This window comes from Lissotriton vulgaris, unplaced genomic scaffold (assembly GCF_964263255.1).
Source record: "Lissotriton vulgaris unplaced genomic scaffold, aLisVul1.2 SCAFFOLD_3169, whole genome shotgun sequence".
NCBI lineage: Eukaryota > Metazoa > Chordata > Amphibia > Caudata > Salamandridae > Lissotriton > Lissotriton vulgaris.
This window is the reverse complement of record NW_028245345.1, coordinates 23,923-45,420: the sequence shown is the minus strand read 5'-3', so window position 1 is coordinate 45,420 and position 21,498 is coordinate 23,923. Positions and strand designations below refer to the sequence as shown.

The 21,498-nt window shown below is 41.9% G+C and overlaps 1 protein-coding gene across 1 annotated transcript in view; it reads right to left on the bottom strand.

Moving 5' to 3' along the window:
* LOC147666472 (complement C4-like) overlaps positions 1 to 16,967 on the bottom strand; it is a 188,568-nt gene extending 171,601 nt beyond the window's left edge. Inside the window, exon 1 of the mRNA XM_086949063.1 lies at positions 16,873 to 16,967. Within this exon, the coding sequence (XP_086805189.1) occupies positions 16,873 to 16,957 (85 nt within the window). The 5' untranslated portion in view covers positions 16,958 to 16,967. The remainder of the gene's footprint in view (positions 1 to 16,872) is intronic.
* Between the last annotated feature and the right edge of the window lie 4,531 nt (positions 16,968 to 21,498).

Below are 21,498 nucleotides of genomic sequence, written 5' to 3'. Positions count from 1 at the left end.
GAAGGGATATATAACTAGAAAAATAAGACCACTCTTTTGGGAGAAGCTCTCTAAGGGTTATGACATTCTTCTAGCTGAACAAGACTGGCCACCTGAATTTGTCAGGGAGTGCTCACATGGCGAAGACATCATTATGCCAGCCTTCTCCAATCATATTCCAAATCATAAAAAATACACCCTATGCCAGGAAATGGGCAGTAGCCCAGGCTCCTGCATTATATAAAAATCATGTACGATGGGATGAGGATTCTCCTCAACATAAAATCCAGTGAAAAATTCAACCAACTGCACAAAGGCAGTATCCAGTTAAGCAAGAAGCTAAAAAACAAGTCAGGGAGATCTTAGATCAACTTGAATACCAAGGGATGATTGAAACATGCACCTCGTCAATTAACAATCCTTTGTTTCCTGTCTCCAAACTAGACAATACATATTGTCTAGTTTTGGATTACAGACATTTAAACTCCTGTTGCAAAACTTTAGCAGTACAAAATGCACACAGTGCAGCATTAATGAATAACATTGTGCATAAAAAATATAAAACTACATTAGATATTTCGAACGGTTTCTTCTGTCAAAACATTGCACCGCAAAGCAGGTATTTGAACGCTTCCTCAGTTATGGGGACACAGCATCAATTCTGTCATCTCCCCAGGGATTCAAGAATAGTTCAGGGTTATTTTCAGCCAGAGTAACAGAGTTACTACAAACGTATGATGATGAAGCATTATCATATGTCAATGACATCTATCTAACAGACGTTGACTTGGATAGGCACTTGAACAGGGTGAACACCTTAATATTGGGCTTCGCCTCTGAAGGCTACTAATTCAATTTTAAGAAATCAAGAATTGCCCACCTCATCGTCCTTTTCCTAGGATTTGAATTATCAAGTGAAGGCAAAAACCTGGCAGCTAATTTTCTGGAGAAATGTGCGCTGCTAAAAACCTTCAAAAACGCTGAAAAACTTACAGTCAATTCTAGGTATCCTAAAATTTGGAAGAACTTACATTCTAAATTATGCAGAAAGGGTTAAACCTCTTTACGAATTAATCAAACCTGATTTCAAAAGAGTTAATTGGACACACAGAAATTTTGCTTTCAGTGCAAACAGACATGTTAGCAACAACACATTTACAAACACGTGTAAACGTACGCAACCTAGTGATCCGAATCATTTCAGGAAGATGCGGATTCACGTACTTAACCTTTATTGAAGGGGATAAAGTACCAATAGCTTACCAATCACACTTGTACACACAAGCTGAAGTCAAATTCACTTCTACAGAAAAAATGTTGACAGCGGTTCAAACTGCAGTAGAAAAAGAGAGAGCCCTCGCACAGGGTAAGCGCATAATGGTTATTACTCCTGTACCTGCCTTAGAGGCAGTGGCAAAAGCGAGCATTCCAAATGCAAAGGCTTTACATCCGAAATGGATGCTATGGGTTAATTCTCTTGCTGCAACAGATGTTGAATATGTTTTTGACCCCTATTTGAAAACACAAGAATTTCTACAATACGAACAAGAATGTCCTCTGACCACTAAGATTCTGCCTCTAGAACAGTACTGATGTATAATTTATACAGACAGATCAGCACAACCCGCAATTGGGGGTAAACAAGCTTATAGTGCTGCGTGCGGGATCGTTAAAGGTCGGTGGCGCGATGGTAAATTCCGACCTATGGTCACAAGAACGCAATCTCTCGGAGATTGTACAGCTCAGCGAGCTGAACTACAGGCATTCAAGATGGCGCTTGAAAATACTGATCACGAATTCCCCACACTCATAGTGTGTGATTCTTGTTATTGCGTTCAATCTTATAATGAATACCTGCAGAACTGGATTGAAAATGGCTTCAAAGATACAAAAGGTGGCACAATCAAGCATAAGTTGCTTTGGGAACAAGTAGTTCAGTTACAAAAAGAACTACAAAAAGCTCATGTGATCCATACACTGAGTCATCAACGTGATGGCGTTCACATTGCAGGGAATTCATTGGCTGATGAAGCCGAAAAGGCAGCTGTGCAATCGGCTTCCGTAGCTGCAATCACTCGTTCAAAAACGAAAATAGACGGCAAAATAATGCAAGCTGTCAATGCTTCAAGCAAAGACAGTGGTAAAACATTAGCAAAAGGCTTTCCACTGAAATATTCATACATAACTGATGCAAATAATGTTCATTTTGTTCAAATCCCTGGAGTGGGGGATAGAGTAATTCCAAACACGGAACATAGATTAGGACTAATTTTAGCAGCTTATGAAGGGCTTGCCCCTGCACACGCAGGTGTTTCTGCTACAGTATCATTATTAAAACAGCGATACTGGTGGCCGACATGAGAAAACAAACCAGAAACTATGTTTTGGAATGTGAAATCTGCCAAAAAATGAAAGTCTCAACTGTGAAACTTCCTGCGCAAATGCCCCTGTTAATTTCAGACAAACCATTAGCTTGTGTTTACCTGGACAGCTGCGGTCCCTAACAGAGGGACGGTAACTATAAATATATCATGGTCGCAGTGGATTCGTGCTCAAGATTCATTTAGATGTGGCCCAAGCGCTCGGGTGACGCCCGAACTGTTATAAAAGATTTGCGAGTCTTTATCGGCACATACGCAGTCGGCACGATACATTCTGACCAGGGTCCTGTGTTTAGTTCAAAAGCTTACAAGGAGGCCCATCTGGGCGTTGCGTTGCAGTATTCTAGTCCATTCCATCCTGAGGGAAATTTGGTTGTGGAGAGAAAAAAACGGGACATAAAGCAATCTATAACAGCTCGGGTGACGGGTGGGTCAAACATCTAATAAGTGTCCAACGTAGTCTTAACAATCTGCCAAGAAGTTCTCTAGGGGGAATCACTCCATATGAAATCCTTTTTGGAACTAGAATGATTGTCCAGGACCTTGATCATCACACTTCAGTGGTAGAACGAAAACCTTTTGATATCAAAGAACGTTTGTCTGTTTTGCAGGACTTAAATGAAACAAGAAAAAGTCAAAGCAACACATTGCAGAAGCCAATGACCACTGAAGACAAGCCACCCGTCCCAGCAAGGCCTGCCTGGAATCCAAAGATTGGGGATCTAGTCAGAGAAAAGATCGCAGACAAGAAGGAATTTGGGCCTTCATACAGACAACCAGTACCTGTGCTTGCAATCCACGGATTAAGAACAGTGTCACTGTGCCCCTTGCTGGTAGAAAGGAGAACAGGTTCGTACCCATCGACCTGGTAAAAACACATCATGTGGCCAATTATAAGTAGTAGGCCAAGTGGACTCCAAAGATGTAGCAGACGCCCGAATCTGGCTACAATCCAAGAGGTTCAAACTGAGAGACTGATAACATTTGAAGACTCTGCAGTACAGAATAAAGGACTATGTAACAAAGCCATGGAACTTGTACCTCTTGAGACCCAAATAACAGTTCGTCAAGCAACGCCTGTCTACAATGATATAGCATCCCAGTATACTAATATGACAAGTGATCAAATGGTTCCAGCAATTTCATCGAATCCTGAAGCAATCCCGACAATTGACATAACTGCCTTTGGCTATTTTATTAACTTTGAAACGTTTTACGAGGATCCAAGTGAACCTGAAACGACGCCAGCTAAAAAAACTTTTAAAGAACAAGCAACGGAACTCTTTCACCAAGTGGAAAAAACATATCTGGTTTCACCATGAGTTGAAGTATGGATTGTCTTAGGTGTACTTTTTCTTCTACTTTGGTTGACTCTGGTATTTACCTTGGGAATGCTGATCAATGAAAAATATAGTACAAATGATACAGTAAGAAAGAAAATCAACTTACTCCTCAAGCCACACAAATCATCCTATCATGAACAAAGAGACTTGTCAGCAGTGAACATCACAGCTGTTCCTATACCAGGTGGTATAGCTTGGGACAGAACTGAATATGAAATTCTTGGTCCGGCAGAGCTGTTGAAGATTCCACACCAATTCAAGGTTTCCTTGAGTGACTTTGTTTCACCCAGCACCTTTTCTGATGATTGGGACTTTGAAACTGTTAATATTATGATGTCAGACTTAGAAATGTCTGCAAAATTTACAAATCATGAATACTTAGAAGGTTCATCAGATTATGAACAAATGTACTGGTATAATCACTATGGTCATCATTTCTTGTAAATCCAGAAACATTTTACTTTAAAAATGTTAATAGGACAGGAATGGAAAGCAAATGTATTCTGCGGCCTTTTATGCTCAGCTGTCTACATTCGGTTTTGACTTTTGGAAAGACACCATTGTGACAAAAACTGTAAGGGGCACAAAAGACTGGCAGGTGCAGGGCTTAGAAGCTTTATTTAGGGCCTGCATTATCCCAGAACAATTAATTTTTTTGAATGACACTGTTCATATGATATCTTGTCTTGGATTAGCTAAGATAAAAGATTTAAACAAACCGTCAATACCTACACTACACCTGATAGCAGTAACACTTCAGAGGGAGTGGTCGATGTAAAAACTATTCTACTTAACAACAGAACAGATCCCGATTGGAAAAAATGGTTAATCTGGCCCACAGACACAAACAACTGTCAAGATAGATTCCTGAATAAGACACAAGGGTTCATATTCACTAGGCCAGATCCAAGATATGTCCAGAGACAACATCCAGGGATAGTAACATCATACAGTGTGGGAAAGCAGTGCCTTGAGTGGCTACAAAAATCTAGACTAAAGGAAGTAAAACAGCACTTATTTTTACTTAAAGATGGTGTTGATATAAGGGACTTATTACAAGGACCTGCAAAACCGCATCATAAACGTTTTATATACACCGGTATCTATGCCATTTATAATGAAGCATGGAAAACTACGCAAGCAGAGACTGCAGAACGAATACGAGAAATTGATTGTTTTAGAGAAATCTCTCTCTGTAGATGACAATGGGTTAAAGACTCTGTCATCCAGAAAATATTCTTTGGACAGCATAGTATCCTCTGCCATTGACATAATGGAACAGGACTTGGTCATGTTACAACATGATCAGTCGCAATTGTGTTCTATAATGCTTTTGGGCTGGACGTTACAAAACCTTTGTTCTGGCTATGTGTCATGGCGTCTAATCAACACCACGTCATTGTTTTCTGAATTTAACCTTACAGATAAACAAATCACTTTGGCACAGAGGGGAGCAGACTAGTCAAGTCAAGTCAATAAACTTTATTCGGTTGTTCGTATTGACAACCATAAAAGCATTTACACTACAATTAAAAAAACACATTTATACAATAAAAATAAAGTGCAAGTATGATGTAATCGTAGAAAAGACAAATATACAACAAGCATTCAAAACATTTGCGGAGTCCGTTAAAAAAGAGGTAATAGCAATTCATATATTAGTGTTTTTATCCTTCCATACTGTTTCTAAATTTTACTGCCAGTTTTAAAAAACTACATATATACAAGGTATATTCACAACTTAGCAGCTGAAGAAAGTGCAGTGCAGGGCGAAATTGTATAAAATTTAGTTTTTTCAAACAGGGTTTTAAATATAGTTGCCTCGGTACGACATAAAAAGGACAAAAAAACAAAAAGTGTGCCAGGTCTTGCGGAGACTTATCGTCGCAGCCGCAAGCCGGCAACACATGTCCACGATGAGATCCCCTGGGTACAGCCAACAAAAAATGGGAGCAGACTATATGGTGCTGAGCATTGAAAAACTGGAAAGATTACTATTAACTGTTTCTGAGAAACCAGCAACAGAATGGATAATACATGGTGCAATCACTCTGCCTGTGACGATTTTCCATTTTCAGTATTGTTTAAAACATATACCAGCAGGCGTATATGAAAGGTTGGGTAAAGAATACATCAAGACATCCTGGGATTTACCTTATACACACAAATGTTGGAGTGGGGGAAAAGAAGTGTTTCTTAGTGGTACGAATTGTGAAAATGCACTAAGCGGTTCACTCTTATGTCAGGGTATTAATTTACACGGGGCCTGCGATGGTTCCTCCAACAACTTATCCTGCCACCTGCAAGGTTCTCCGGCTGCAGTGATAGATCCAATTTTTAGGCAGCTTTCTAATGGAAGTTATATTATGTTGAATGATCACAGACGCTGTGGCATGTTGCCAGGAACCGCCTATCTCGTAACTGTGTCAGCCAGGGTCACTTGCTGTATGCAAGTACTGTTTCCTAAAACTAAGACAGACGAGGAGTCGCCATTATGGCCTTCACTGAACATCTCTTCTATACGAATTGATACTTTACGCAGACTGAAAGCCATTCTTTTTTAAAAAAACGGTGCCATTGACCTCGGCAAAGGAGACGTATGATCTGCAAGTTGCAAGGACATCTGCAGAGATACATGCGCTTTTATCGACAAACTTCCCTATACATTTCTCAGCAATTTTAGGTCGTATCTTATACATGTCTGATACTAGTGGTATTGTACATGTATTTAAGACCGTTTTTTCGGGACTGTTAGCACCCTTTAAAGCAGTCCTAGACATATTTCCAAACTTCGTGCACTCTGTGTTTGGCGGCATGCCTCTTGTTTTGGGACTTGTAGCAGGGAGACTATTTTTGCTCCTTCTGCTCCGATATGGCAAGTCAAGTCACCATCGACACCCAGATCACCTTGGAGAACACCCTCCTTGCAATGAAGTGTCGTGAGCGCATGATACAAATACTGGGCTTGACTCGCTTAAGAGATTTGAATGATGCGACTGATGCGGACGGCGATGCTTCTCATCTATGTGCGGTTGATCTACTTAACGAGGTAGTCCAACTTTTACCTACAGTAGTAGACAAATTATTTACCAGCTTAGAAGATTCGATGTTTTCTACAAACAAGGACACTCTCTTAGGAAGTTAGCACACAGTGTTCTGTGAAACTCTGAATTCGACCTTCACTTTCCAAAAACAAACTTCTAACTTTGGAACTCTATGTTTCTATGATTTGACTTTTTTCCAAAATTGAACTTTTTTTTTTTTGAGGCACAAAGTAATCTGCTTAAAGTAGAACTATTACTAGAGAACAAGAATTAGGTAGAAATCAATAAAGTCTAGTAGACAGCTCTAGTAGTTGTAGTTTATTCTTCAAGTTACATCTTGGTAAATTCCAATGTAAGTCTTAATATAAGCCCCACCAGGAGCAGCCTCCTAGATTCTCAGCCCATCTTCTCCAGCTGCTCACCCTTCAAGTACAAACATCATAACATTCCAAATGACATCATATAGCTTGAGCATCAGGCAGAGAATCAGGGCAAGGGAGATGCATTACATAAGAAGATGATTACTACACATCTTCCCCTTTATAATATTTAATAAAAGGAAATACTATACACATATATAACCATAGGAAGAGAAGATCAACATTCCAGAAGTAAACGTAAAAGAACATCATAATAACATGAGCCAAACTCTCCTTATGTAATAATAATGATGCAATAGTAATAATGTAAGTAATAAACAGTAAGACAGCCTTCTCTATGTAATATTAATGATAATAATAATGACATAGTAAATGTAGTAATATAAGTAATAACGTAGTAATATAGAAGTCATAAACTTAAACAAATGGCAGGACCAGGGAATACCATACGCCCTCTACGGCACACACTATAATATACCGTCCACTTACCAAGAACACCCTCTACTGCATACTATTGCAGGACCAGGGAAATGTACATATCCACTAATGCACATACTATTATGTTCTGGCTGCATACTATTGCAGGACCACACATGCATTAATACACAGTAGCCTCCCAATAAGAGAGCAAGAGAACAGTAAAAGAATACCTACTCGTAAAGGGGGAATCCACCTCCGTATAAACCACCACACACAGTAACCTCCCAAGGGGGAATCCACCTCCCTATAAACCACCACATACAGTAAACTCTCAAGGGGGAATCCACCTCCCTATAAACCACCACACACAGTAACCTCCCATCCTCGTCGCCAATATAGAAATCAATAAAGTCTAGTAGACAGTTCTTGTAGTTGTAGTTTATTCTTCAAGTTACATCTTAGTAAATTCCAATGTAAGTCTTAATATAAGCCCCACCAGGAGCAGCCTCCTGGCTGCTCAGCCCATCTTCTCCAGCTGCTCCCCCTTCAAGTACAAACATCATAACATTCCAAATGACATCCTATAGCTAGAGCATCAGGCAGAGAATCAGGGCAAGGGAGATGCATTACATAAGAAGCAGATTACTACACATTCTTTGAATACTTCCAAAAGACAATATTTGACCTTGTCCACACTCAATTTATATATTCTGTCGTGAAATGTCCTCGACTTTTTCTTCTGTATTAAAGAGCCATTTCATAAATGTATTTTCATGACTCATTCGGATAGCAGTTTCAAATGTCATCTATATGCTTTGAATCAAACATTGCTTTTAAATGCGTACAGCACAAATGCTCTTTTCGTGTACAACCATTTCAAATGCATTCTTATGTATTTTGGGTGGGGTTTCAACACATGTTTAGATATGTTTTATGTGTTTAGAACTTAGTAATGTCATACATAATAAAGTTGAGTGGGTGTTGTGTGGCGTTTTAGGTTCCGAGTGAATTTTCCCGATTCATGCCCTTATATAGGTACAATTCACATTGCCCTATTATAGGCATAGAAATCAATCCCTTATTTAGACATAGCCCATGCAAATCAAATACAGGCATGGCTACTTCCATTCGTACCAAACGTCAACTATTTCTTGGAAAATCGGCTTAATCAGTCAGGGACTTTACCTTGCTTGAATATTGATTAGTCCAAGAACTCATGTACTTTACAAAGAACTACTATTCCCTAGGGGTTCTTTCCTGACGTTATTATGCCTGACTAGACACCTTCATGGTGTAAATATTCCTTCACTTGCTCTAGCAAGACACAGTGGTTCGGAGCAGTTCGACTATCTACTTGCCAGACGCAGCAAGTGCCGAAGGAAGCTGACCCTCCAGCTGACACACTGATCGAGAGGCTGCATTTCTCTCGGCGAGAATCCAGCTCCAGTGTTTCCAAGCTCCGCTCGCTGGTGTTGGGAAATCGAGTCCAGAGATTCTAAACTAAGGTATGGAGCTGATTAGAACCTAGAGAAATCTTGGACAGATTCTTGGCAAAGAAAACTAAAACCTATGCTACACAATACTTACTTCTTCCCGCGAACTAGACTTAGGTTAGGTACATTGGGGTAGGCGTATTTTAGAAGCACCAGTTGAGTATTTTTAGCCATTGGTATTTATGTATGTATTTATACATGGTTTAGAAACCATACAATGCTCTTACAATATTATTTTATAATATTGTTCTCGCTGTACGTATTATACTTTGCAATCTGCATTACGATTGTAGCAGTTCACTTTTCTTGCATGAGAAAGAAGACGGTTCAATAAATCTTTTATTGAAAATGCCAGTCTCTCTATTTCTCTGCACCTCTGTAGAAACGAAGCATGCATGAGTGACTTAAGTGAAATACTTATCTATTTTTTCCACGACTCTAGAGATACATTTCTTATTCTTGGGACACAAAGTTGTCATGGTTTATGCGGTTGTCAGAAACTAATCTTTTCTTGAGAATACGAGAAAGTTTCTAGCGACCTCTGAGCTAGCTGGCACTCACTATTAAGCTTAATATATGCGATAGAGACCTAGTCAACCTCAGACCTACATCTAATCAATAGGATATATTATTCCAATGCGCAGAGCCTATTGGGAATATAGGAACTACACTACACTGGCAGCATGCAGAGGAAGACATTTCTTTATGAGGGACTCAGGTGGAGGAGCCAGCTGGGTCCAGGAACTGAGGGCACTAATGAGTGTCTAAAAATCTTTTGGTGGGGGTCAATTGGATGTCAGCTCCATCGTATAATTTCTGCAGGGATTTAGCCGGTGCCTCGGATGACAGAACCTGTTGCATTGTATTCATTATGACTCAAGTTTAATTGTTGCGGGTGGGTGGCTGTTTTTTACCCAGTTGTATGAAAATCAATACAATTAAAAAATTCAATGTATATCAGCAACAAAAATATTGAGGACACAAACATTGAATTTAAATTCTTGTATGTAATATCAAAAACAGCAACTATGAAAATATATACGACCACAATATCTAATAAAATAAGTATATTAACTTTGAAAAATTATACATTATAATAAAGTATAAATATATATTTTAAACTAATATTACTTTTTTTAAAAAATACACCTCCAATATCAAGGATATATAAAACAGTGGAACTTACAAAAAACCTCACTTTGAAGTAAAAGTTACTTCGGTAACGCTATATCTGGAAGAGACACAGTCTAGCCGCAAATTTCTTTGCTTTGAATTCTCCCCTGCTCCAGTCTGGATCCCAAACATTTTCAGCAGCACCTCTGGGTGCCGGGGCTTGGCGACGTACAGCTCTGCGGTGACTTCCTCTCCAGATATGACGTAGGTGGAGCGATATAAGTCTGCTCCAGCTGTTTGTTAATTTACACCATCACCTGATAAACTGACAGTATCCGCATCAAGGTATGACATTACCTAAAATTCATTCATAGAAAGAACAAATAAATGAATACTGCTCACTGGTGTGTAAACCGGAGAGCAAGAGAAAACACACCCACACTCTACCATTCAATCAATCAATCAATCAGTCATTTATAAAGCGCACTACATACCCGCGAGGGTCTCAAGGTACTGGGTGGGGGGGCGCTAATGATCGAACAACCATGTCTTGAGCATCCTCCTGATGGTCAGCAGGTCTTGGGTCTCTCGTAGGCTCAGTGGGAGGGTGTCCCACGTCTTGGCGGCGAGGTGGGAGAAGGATCTACCGCCTGTGGTTGTTCTTCGGATGTGTGGGATGGTGGCGAGTGAGAGGTCGGCGGATCGTAGCTGGCGGTTGGGGATTTAGAAGGAGAGACGTCTGTTGAGGTAGGCTGGGACGTTCTTGTGGAGTGCCTTGTGTGCATGGATAAGGAGATTGAAGGATATCCTCTTGCTGATGGGGAGCCAGTGCAGGTCCCTCAGGTGGGGGGTGATTTGGCCGTGGCGTGGTACGTCGAGGATTAGTCGTGCCGAGGGATTTTGTAGAGCCGTTGTAGTCGTTTGATGAGCTTGGTCGGGGTTCCCGCGTAGAGGGATTTTCCGTAGTCGAGTCTGCTGCTGACGAGGGCCTGGGTGACTGTCTTTCTTGTATCTGTCGGGATCTGTCTGTAGACCTTGCGGAGCATTCAGAAATGGACGCTATTGCAATCTCTAAACAGAAGCTAGTGGTCAGGCCAAGCAGCTTGTTTAACCCAAACATAGAAAGAGTCAATGATCACTGGTATATAAACCAGTACTGAAAGGGGAAAACCCTTATCTCATAAATAATATGCAGAGCAGGGAAGATGGGCAGGGCATTAAGGAATCTGCGGCTAGACTGTGTCTCTACCAGATATAGTGTTACTGAAGGTAAGTAACTTTTACAGCTGATAGAGACATCTAGCCGCAGATTCCTTAACTTTCAATTAAATGCCATAGCTATTCCCCACTAGAGGAAGGTCTGCAAAATAATCCTATGAAAGTTATCTGAGAGAACTAACCGGTCAAATGAACGACCAACCAAGTGCATAGGAATAGCCGTACAATGGCTTGGCTCTTAATAGAATCCCTGATCACTGTCACAGAACATATACATTGAAACAACCACACAGGCCCGAGAGAATCGGCACTTGAAGGAGAAAAAAAGGGTTTGAAGCCCTTGAAGAACCATCTGTCAAAGGACAGGCATGAACCCTTGTCCCCCAAAGGGAAAAAAGAAAGCTCACTGACCAAGAAGGTTCAACAGCATAACAAAAGTCCTATAATCCGCATTGTTCATGACAACATTAATTACAAAAGGAACTGTCCTGATAAAATCCCAAAACAGGACTTTTAGAACTCATTTCCGCACGGGAAAGATAAACAACAATACCTCCTGGTATGAATAACTTAGTCTGTACAAAAGAATATCCATATTTATTCTATCGACCGATTGCATAACATCTTGCCACAAGATGTATATATAGACATAAAAAGTTTTGCAAACATAAATGCGTCACCAGATACTTTAATTAACCCAGCAATTCACAACAATTAACTGGCCACAAACTACTGCCAGCAGAAGAACCTATACAATTTGCCTCCAAACAGTCTTCAGTGCAATAGCGCAATATTAGAATGAATACCATCTCGAGCTCTGAATAACTGCATATTTGACTAAACATCTTTCTTTTCTCTCTTTTTTTATTTGTTTAAAAAATATATATGTGTGTAACACATATGATACCTTCATGTTTATACTGAATACATAAGAATAAATTAGAAACCAGTCCTAAGAAACACTTCCTCAATATTCTTGAAGAATTGGACGTAACAAAAGGTGCAGTTCCAACTTACACATAAAATAAATCCCTGCCAACAACAGGCACATACGACACCTGTGATACAAGACAATATATGAAATGAGAGGATCGGCAACATACACAACCCAGAGAGGAAAAAGAGTAGTACCCTGCCACCATCCAAGGTGACTTGCCATAAGAAAATGTCACCTGACATATGGTATCTTAAACAACTAACGCCACTACATACAATTATGAATCCTCACAAAACAACGAATTAGGAGAATAATAAGTAAATTCCTCCAGAAGACAGGCAATGCCAATCATACCAAGAATATCAAGGGAAGATGGAAAAACATCCATTATTAAAAATGTCTCCGAGACGGGGTCTCCAGGTGCAGGTAAATGTCTATGTGCAACATCACGGTCCACTGGGACCCTGACTCAGGTTTAGCCCAGGCACCTAATAATATGTCAAAAAAGTCCTCACTATATGGGAGAACAGTTTCTTCCCCCTTTTGTCCCTTATAAAGGATCTCAAACAAAGGGTCTGTAGACCACTGCACTGTGGGCAGTGACAAAATCTAAAACTGCAGCCACTTTCCTCAGCATGTCCACAGAGGAGGAACTTGTCTCAATGGCAAAGCCACGAGGATGGAGTAACCCAGATGCTGGCGAAGAGTCCAGACCGAAGGCCTCACCAACAGCTGTAAGCCAGCTCTCTTCTACCTGAAACACATCTGAAATGGGTCTAAAAAGTTCTGCCCCAGGTGAACCTCCTGACACCTCTCCATGAAGAGGAGCCACAAAATGAGCTGCTCCTTCACGTTGCATTGGAGATACCACCCCTGAGGTCGAACGACACCGAAGTGGCGCAGACACAACATTGACAGCAGAGTTGAGAGGCAACTTCAACCAGTGCCACCGACGTCACAGTCAGTTGATCAATGAGTGGCGTCGAAGGCAAAGACACTGAAGGGCTGTGAGCCTGCTCCAAGACGACATCATCCGATGTCTGTCGACGCCGATCCATCAACTCTGATAGCCCAACAGTCACTGAGGAAGAATCCTTTGATGGTGCTCCACTCACCTCCTCCTTGCGATCTTAGGGCGCTCCAGAGGGAGAAACACAGGGAGGGGCGTTGCGGAGTCTCGCAATGGCCTCCTCAACCGTTGAGTGGAAGGAGCCCTGGGGGTCGGAGTCTCTCCACAGTGAAGTCCGAGACTGCGACCTGGACTGCCTCTTCCCTTTCGACGTCCTCTGGACCGACTTCAGATACTAGATCGACCCCACTTCTATTCCCGGGATGACAAAGTCAGAGGCTGGGATGCCTCTGAGGATCACGATACAAGTGCTGCTATCAATATCAACTGCTGCTGCTTCAACGACTCCGGTTTCAACTTCTGGCAGGAACCACAATCCTCGGTGTCATGGTGTTCACAAATTGTATGCTGGTCTGTCACCCACATCTGTTGGTTACAGGACCCACAAGGTTTAAAATTAATTAATTAATTAATTGTGTGCTTATATAGCGCAGGAATCACTCCCGAAGGGGTACCTCCTCCTGGCTTCCCTGAGAGATGGTCCCTTAATGGGTATCTCCAGGGTGAGACCAGGCATCCCCGGCGGTCTGGTGGGGCCGTAAGTGAAGATGAGGCAAGCTAGTGCCCAGAGTTGCCGAGTGTGATCGCTGATCAGAGTGGGCACCGAGGCGAGAGAATTATCGAGTCCGCTGACCCTGGTCCAGAAACCTGCCGCGTCAGGAATCGAACCCTGGTCCCGGGCCGTCCTCTGCTCTCGGGTCTGCCGCCTCTAACCAGTGAGCCACACTACTTCACACATCAGTCAAGGCACACTGTCCCACCGACACCAGGTGCCAGAGTAGGTCTGTAGAATAAAATGACCTCAGGAAACCGCCTCTCCAGATCCGCGTTACAGCACGGAAAAGAAGAAACGGATGTCTGCACACCGGAGGGCACTTATATGGCTCTACTGACGTCATATCCGGAGACGCCGTCACTGCGGAGTCATAAGACGCATTCCCATGGCACGCAGAAGTACTGTCGAAACTTTTTCAGATCCAGAATGGTGCCTGGGGAGAATTCAAAGGTAAGGAATCTGCGGCTTGATGTCTCTATCAGATATAATCTTTAAACATAAATAGCAAGAAATATACTACTCGCAATGAACTATATTTACAACACAAGATACTAAAAATAAAAATTAGACAATGATATTAAATGATAATAAATTTATGTATAAAAATGCTACAAAAATATGTAACAAAACTATTTGAAATTAAACAAACTTTTAACATTAAACCACAAAAAATATATTAAATGAAAAAACATATGATAAATAAATTAGACAAATAAATTAGACTTAGTATTCCCATTCCAACATTAAGAAAGTTTTTGACTTTGGAGGGGTCAGATTATCTATTCCCATTCCAATTTAAGCACTTCAAAAAGCACATATTTACTTTACCCAAACCTAAAATACGAAACATTAAATATACACATAAACACCCACACACATATATATGTGCAAGTGTGTATATGTATAGTTAATTTTAAAAGTACATTTAAAAAATATTAACCATAAATGTAATTTAAATAAAATAAAAAAGCGTACAATGTATTTCCAGATTACAAAACTATGCTAAAAATAATTAAACATAATCTATATATATAGAATCCAAAGTATGTCCGTTTGTCCTTTATGCATTACTACACCGTTCATCCGATCAGCATGAAACTTTGGGAAGTTGTTGAGAACACTCCCGCGAAGGTTTCGGGGGGAAAAAAAGATTTTTTTTTTTTAAATTTCGGCCCCCCGGCCACCCAGGGCCCTCATAATCTTTCCAATACTGAACGTTTACAGTTTACGGTGTGACTCGCTTTTGCAATGACCATCAACAAAGCACAAGGACAATCGCTGCAAGTGTGTAGACTAGATTTGGAGAATCCGTGCTTCTCACATGGACAACTGTAAGTGGCCAGCTCACACGTCGGAAAACCTTCTGATTTATTTGTGTACGCAACGTTTCCAGTTTCCGGTGCAACTCGCTTTTTCAATGACCATCAACAAAGCACAAGGACAATCGCTGCAAGTGTGTGGACTAGATTTGGAGAATCAGTGCTTCTCACATGGACAACTGGATGTGGCCAGCTCACGTGTCGGAAAACCTTCTCATTTATTCGTGTACGCACCAGACGGAAAAACAAAAAATAACGTGTATCCACAAGCACTCGAATAAATAAACAGAATTAAAACAACACTTTAAAATGTTTTCCATATTAAAATGAATAAGTTTCAATAAAAATGGCACAATGTTAATTGAATGTTATCATAACAAGTTTCCTTGCATTTCCTTTCTTCTGAGATTGCAGCAACGCGCGACGGGTAAGCTAGTAACTTATATAACAAAAGCTAATCAAAATCCACAAAATAATTTACAAAAAACATTCTGTACAACAAGATTAAGACTACATTTAAAAAACTGTATTCGTACCTTCAGTATTCTGTCACACAATATTTTGTCATTACAATATTTTGACACAATATTTCTCTCTCGATATTTTTGAAACAATAAAACATTCTGACGAGTAGCTCAGCTATGCGCAATCTGCCTAAATGAGTGATTACTCTGTGATATAAGCAACCACATTTTGTGAAATCAGTGTCTTTGTATTTACATGTCCTGCCTATTTCTAGAGAGAACCATGAAGGAAAAAGAGGGTAAAGGGAAAATAAGTAGAAATTATAAGTGAAGGAAGATGCTATATACATTATGGTTCTCATTCATCTTTCATTCCGACTGGTCTTCACTTTGAGCTGACATTTATAACACCTTATAAAATCCTACTCCGTGGGTTGGAATTTATCGGGTCCAGAAAATACCTCCTATTTCATAGTTTGGCCCTAATAATAGGGACTCGTGCATATTGTAATGCTTAACGTGCCAAAATATGCATATCCCAGTAACTATCGTGTTTGACTTGCCCACAAAAAACTGCAAGAGTCGGGTTTTGGTATCAAACTCCCAATTAAGATATGTCTGGTACCAGGAACTACCATACATCTTGCAAGTAAACATTTCACTCGTTTTGAGGACCTAACTAAAGTCATACAAAGACTATTGCAATTCTGGGCAGAGATTATGAACCATCACTTTAAAGGTCACTACAAACCAGCTCCTAACATCAGACTGGGGCGTCAAGTGCCAATAATCAGAATATAGGCGCCACACAATACTGTCTAGGAATAGAGGCTCCCACATGCTGATAGGCTCTCTCTTAAGTCTGACTGCAAATTCATTAAACTGACCACTACACCATTGCAGTGTCTCGAAATGTGGAACAGATGACCACTCCACCACAGAACTGGCACAACAGGTGCACAGTCAGGCAGCTGAATATTCAGTCTAGAAATTTGCATCACTGGAGTGTGTTTCTAGCACTTCCCTACACTTGTGATAGTGGCCTCAGTGGAGAGTGGTGTCTTTTCAGTCTGCACCGGGAAGCAGCATCACTTACCCACTTCCCGGATTTCTTCGGTCAGTTCGATCTCCAATTTCAGTTGTTGGCAGGTATTGTTCTCCACCTGCATCACGTTGTACATTCGCAGAACCTGAAACCAACAGGTAAAGCCAAAAATTAGGCATCTGTGTCACACAGTAGGTTGCAAGAATGTTTCTTCGGGTCGTTTGGTCACTTAACACCATTGACAAAGCTGACTACCTTCTTCAAACACATAAACTGTGTAAAAGACAGATCTGCACATGTTCCTTCCCATCACCACCAGTACCAGAGCTGGGCCAGCACATATACCCTCCCTTCACCACCAGTGCCAAAGCTGGGTTAGCTGCCATCCCTTCCCTTCATTACCAGTACCTGAAATGGGTCTATCCCAGTGGCGGCTGGTGACATTTGAAAGTGGTGAGCCGTAAGCGTTAGGCATAACTTTTATGTAGCAAGTTATGTGAATAAGTTCAATGGACAAACCTGGGGTCCAGGGTGAGTCCGTCCCCCAAGAAAGTAATAAAAAAAAAGATTGGCAAATGGTGCATTTCAAAGCAAATGAATGTAGCGAGAAAGCAAGGCTTATAAAGCAGGGGAAACGTATAGTCTTGAAATATTAAACACATTAAAAACTGCACCATATCTTTCTGCATTAATATGTTCAACAGTTACTGTAATGTGTAAATGTACAGCATGACAACTATAGCCATTTAAAATACATGCTTGCCAATTGTCTTGCACTGCATGCAGCATTAACTTTTGAAAGATATGCTCTAACCAGACTTCGAGAAGCACCCACAGATGCTGGCTGAAACCAGTCACACAGAAATAAGTGCAGAGAGGACCTTAAGTGAGATGGAAAAAGTGGGGGCTCTCTATAAAAGAACATGTGAAATACATTTAGGTGATTCCCATAGTGTGCCACCTGATCAGTATTTTGGTTTCTCTCTGAGATATAATTTTATCCAGATACATGACACAACAACTGACATTCACCTAAAACCTGTCAGTATGATTGACTTTGTTGAGTGTTAGCTGTTTAAGATACATGAGTAACAACGATTTCTTATAAATAATTAACATTGAAAATATTTAAATTCTGAAATAGTGAGTCTGTGAATTAAATAGCATTGAGGCCTGTGGAAGAAGTTTTGGCCTTCAGTTTTGTGTGCTTTATGTTAGATATGCATCTTCTTTTTCTCTGCATATCTTGTCCATCTTCACATCTTCAGCATCCTCTTTTCACTCTTCCCTTAATGCACTTCCTCACATTTCTGTCACTTCACCGCCCTCAACAAGCACTGCACTCCCTCAAATTTAAGCATTTTAATTTCTCTTGTTTTTGACTTGCAAATATTTTGACATTTGACATTTGTGTACACCCTTCACACACATACCCCCAGAATGTCTTCTGCGGCGTTCCTCAAGGCTCCTTGCTCAGCCCCACCCTCTTCAATATCTACATGAGCCCCCTTGCGGCCATCGCACGCCAGCACAACCTCAACATCATCTCCTACGCCGACGACACCCAGCTGATCCTCTCCCTCACCAACGACCCTGCCACCACCAGAACCAACCTACACGAAGGGATGAAAGATGTAGCCGAGTGGATGATGAACAGCCGCCTGAAACAAGACGGAAGTCCTCATCCTGTGATCGTCACCCTCCGCCTAGGACGACTCCTGGTGGCCCCCCGCCCTGGGCAGCGCACCCAAACCAACAGACCACGCTCGCAACCTGGGCTTCGTCCTGGACTCCTCCCTCTCCATGACCAGACAAGTCAACGCCGTCTCCTCGTCATGCTTCAACATCCTACGCATGCTATGTAAGATCTTCCGGTGGATCCCCACCGAGACCAGGAATACGGTCACCCAGGCCCTCGTCACCAGCCGACTGGACTACGGCAACGCCCTCTATGCCGGAACCACCGCCAAGCTCCAGAAGAGACTCCAGCGGATCCAGAACGCCTCAGCAAGACTCATCCTCGACATCCCCCGACACAGCCACATCTCCGGACACCTGAGAGACCTGCACTGGCTACCGGTCAACAAGAGAATCACCTTCCGTCTCCTCACCCACGCACACAAAGCTCTACACAACCAAGGCCCAAGATACCTCAACAGCCGCCTCAACTTCTACACTCCCACACGCGAGCTTCGATCGACCAGCCACGCCCTCGCCGCCGTCCCCCGCATCCGAAGAGCCACCACAGGAGGAAGGTCCTTCTCCTACCTGGCCGCCAAGACTTGGAACTCCCTCCCGACCCACCTCCGCCTGACCCAAGACCACCTCGCCTTCAGGAAGCAGCTCAAGACCTGGTTGTTCGAGCAGTAGCGGACCCCCCCTCCCCAAGCGCCTTGAGACCCTCCGGGTGAGTAATGCGCTATATAAATGCATTGATTGATTGATTGATTGATGTCTGTTGCAAATGGAATACATAAACATTGTTCTGTGTGCTCTACAGAGAGGCCAACCCACTGACAGGCACTTTGTTTGGCTTCAGCCTTAATGCATGCGCGCTCAATTAAAGCCCCTCATAAACACCTGACATGGCTCAAGCCTCAAAGTATGCACAGAAAAAAATACAGGCAAACAACAACATTATAAAATGTTGTGAAATAAGAAAGAACTAAATCGCTGAAATGCATTCCCTTGACGTTTTTAACATTTATTGTTTGCAAGTCAATCCATGTTTTTGGCATCAGGGCTTACTTAGGGGCATGAAGACAGGGTCAGTTTTAATATCATACACCAGAGAACTGTCCACTGTAAGCACATGTTCCACAGTAAGCACATATCTCTGGCTTTGGGTTTGACTAGGATATTTGAATCAACTTCGCAAGGGAACAAAAAATCTGCTCCTTATTTGGATCCATTTCATGGGGAACAAATGCTACAGCTCCACTTCTAACGGGGCCAGCGATCTGCAGTGAGGGCATGGGGTGTCACAGTGGGGGAGGTTAGCTTGCAAACACTTACCATTACAGAGAACAAGGTACTGGATTAGGCGTCCTTGCATCCACTCTCACGTATGACAAAATGTTGATATCTATGTCTTTGAATGACAGATGTCTGAAATCACGCAGGGTCGTGGCGCTGATTGCATTACTGGCCTACAGAGAGCATACAACCCTGGACCACAATAGCATTGAAGGGCTTTAAAACAGAAAGCACTGCATTGTGCATCACAGTTAAAGTTGATTTACTGCCTGGCTTCTGTCTCCTGCTTCAGAGCGAGGTGGACACAAGGAGATGATGGACAGAGCGCTGAACCTTTTCAGACACTCAGAGCTTAGTGGGGCAGGCAGCCTGAAACAGACAGCCCAGACTTAAATACATTAATTTATTTAGAGATAAGATCTCATCTCTAAATAAATTGATCTTTTTAATATGTTTTTATGCAAATGTGTAGGAATTTCCGAGAGGTGCAGCCCCTGATCTATCCACTTTCTGCCTGTATACACTAACTGCGGCCCATACACTGGTCCACCGGTGATCAGCAAGTACAAATATCTGGCTATTATTAGGGCTGCCATTGATCACCGTTGGGTTGCTCATGTAAAATGCTAGCTCCAACAGAGAACAGTGGCAGCACTCTAGGTCACAAAGATGAAGTCGAGAAAGACAGTGAGCCTTTACATGAACTGCTGTATGGATCTGAGAAAGGTGGTTTGGTCGAGGGAGCTAGTCTCCCCATTGATTAACTGCTATCCAGCAGGTGGAGTGCAGTATTTTTCACCTGTTCAATAACCCCTGGCTGGAAGAATGGCTGAGGATATGATACTGACAGAGGCAACAGTCTGTATCAGCAAAGTTTAAAGTATAGCATAAAGGATTGCTTCATGGTAGACACTGCCAATACAAAATGCTCCCAAAGTTAATGGGTAGGCCATGGAGTACTGGTTCTTCCCTTTGGTAACAACTTATCTGGACTCTACCTAGCCGCAAATTCCTTACCTTAGAATTATCCCCTGGTTTCATACTCAAGTCAAGTCAAGTCAGAGACATTTGTATAGCGCACAAATCACATCCGGAGAGTCTCATGGCGCTTGCAGACGGCTCTGACAGGAGGGGCAGGACAGTTAGTTTGCAAAAAGCCAGGTTTTTAGCTTCTTACGGAAACAGCTGTGTTCGGGGATAGTACGGAGATGAAGTGGCATTTTATTCCACGAAGCAGGAGCTAGAAAAGTAAACACGCAGCCGCCGTTTCTGGAGGTTTGTATTCTTAAAGGCGTCAGTTGGAATTCATTGCTGGATCTGAGTTCTCTTTGTGGCTGATACCATCTTAGTTTTTTTACCAGTATCTGGGGCCTCTTTCATACATGTGTCTATGGACCAGACATAGAGTTTTAAAAAGGATTTGCTTTTTCACCAGAAGCCAGTGGAGGCTTCTTAGGCCATGAACTAAGGTTTTCCGGGCCTGAACGGGAATCCACTTGAAAATCTTCCTCGAGCTACGCATTAGTCCAAAGCAGGTACCTATGATGTGGTTGATTTGGTTTTCCATGGACAATTTATTATCCATGTAGAAGCCCAAATTTCGGACTGATTCCTTAGGCACTGGACAGCTGCCTAAATTAGTAGGCCACCAGTCATGAGTCCATGGTTCTGCTGCTTTGCCGAAGAGCATGATTTCTGATT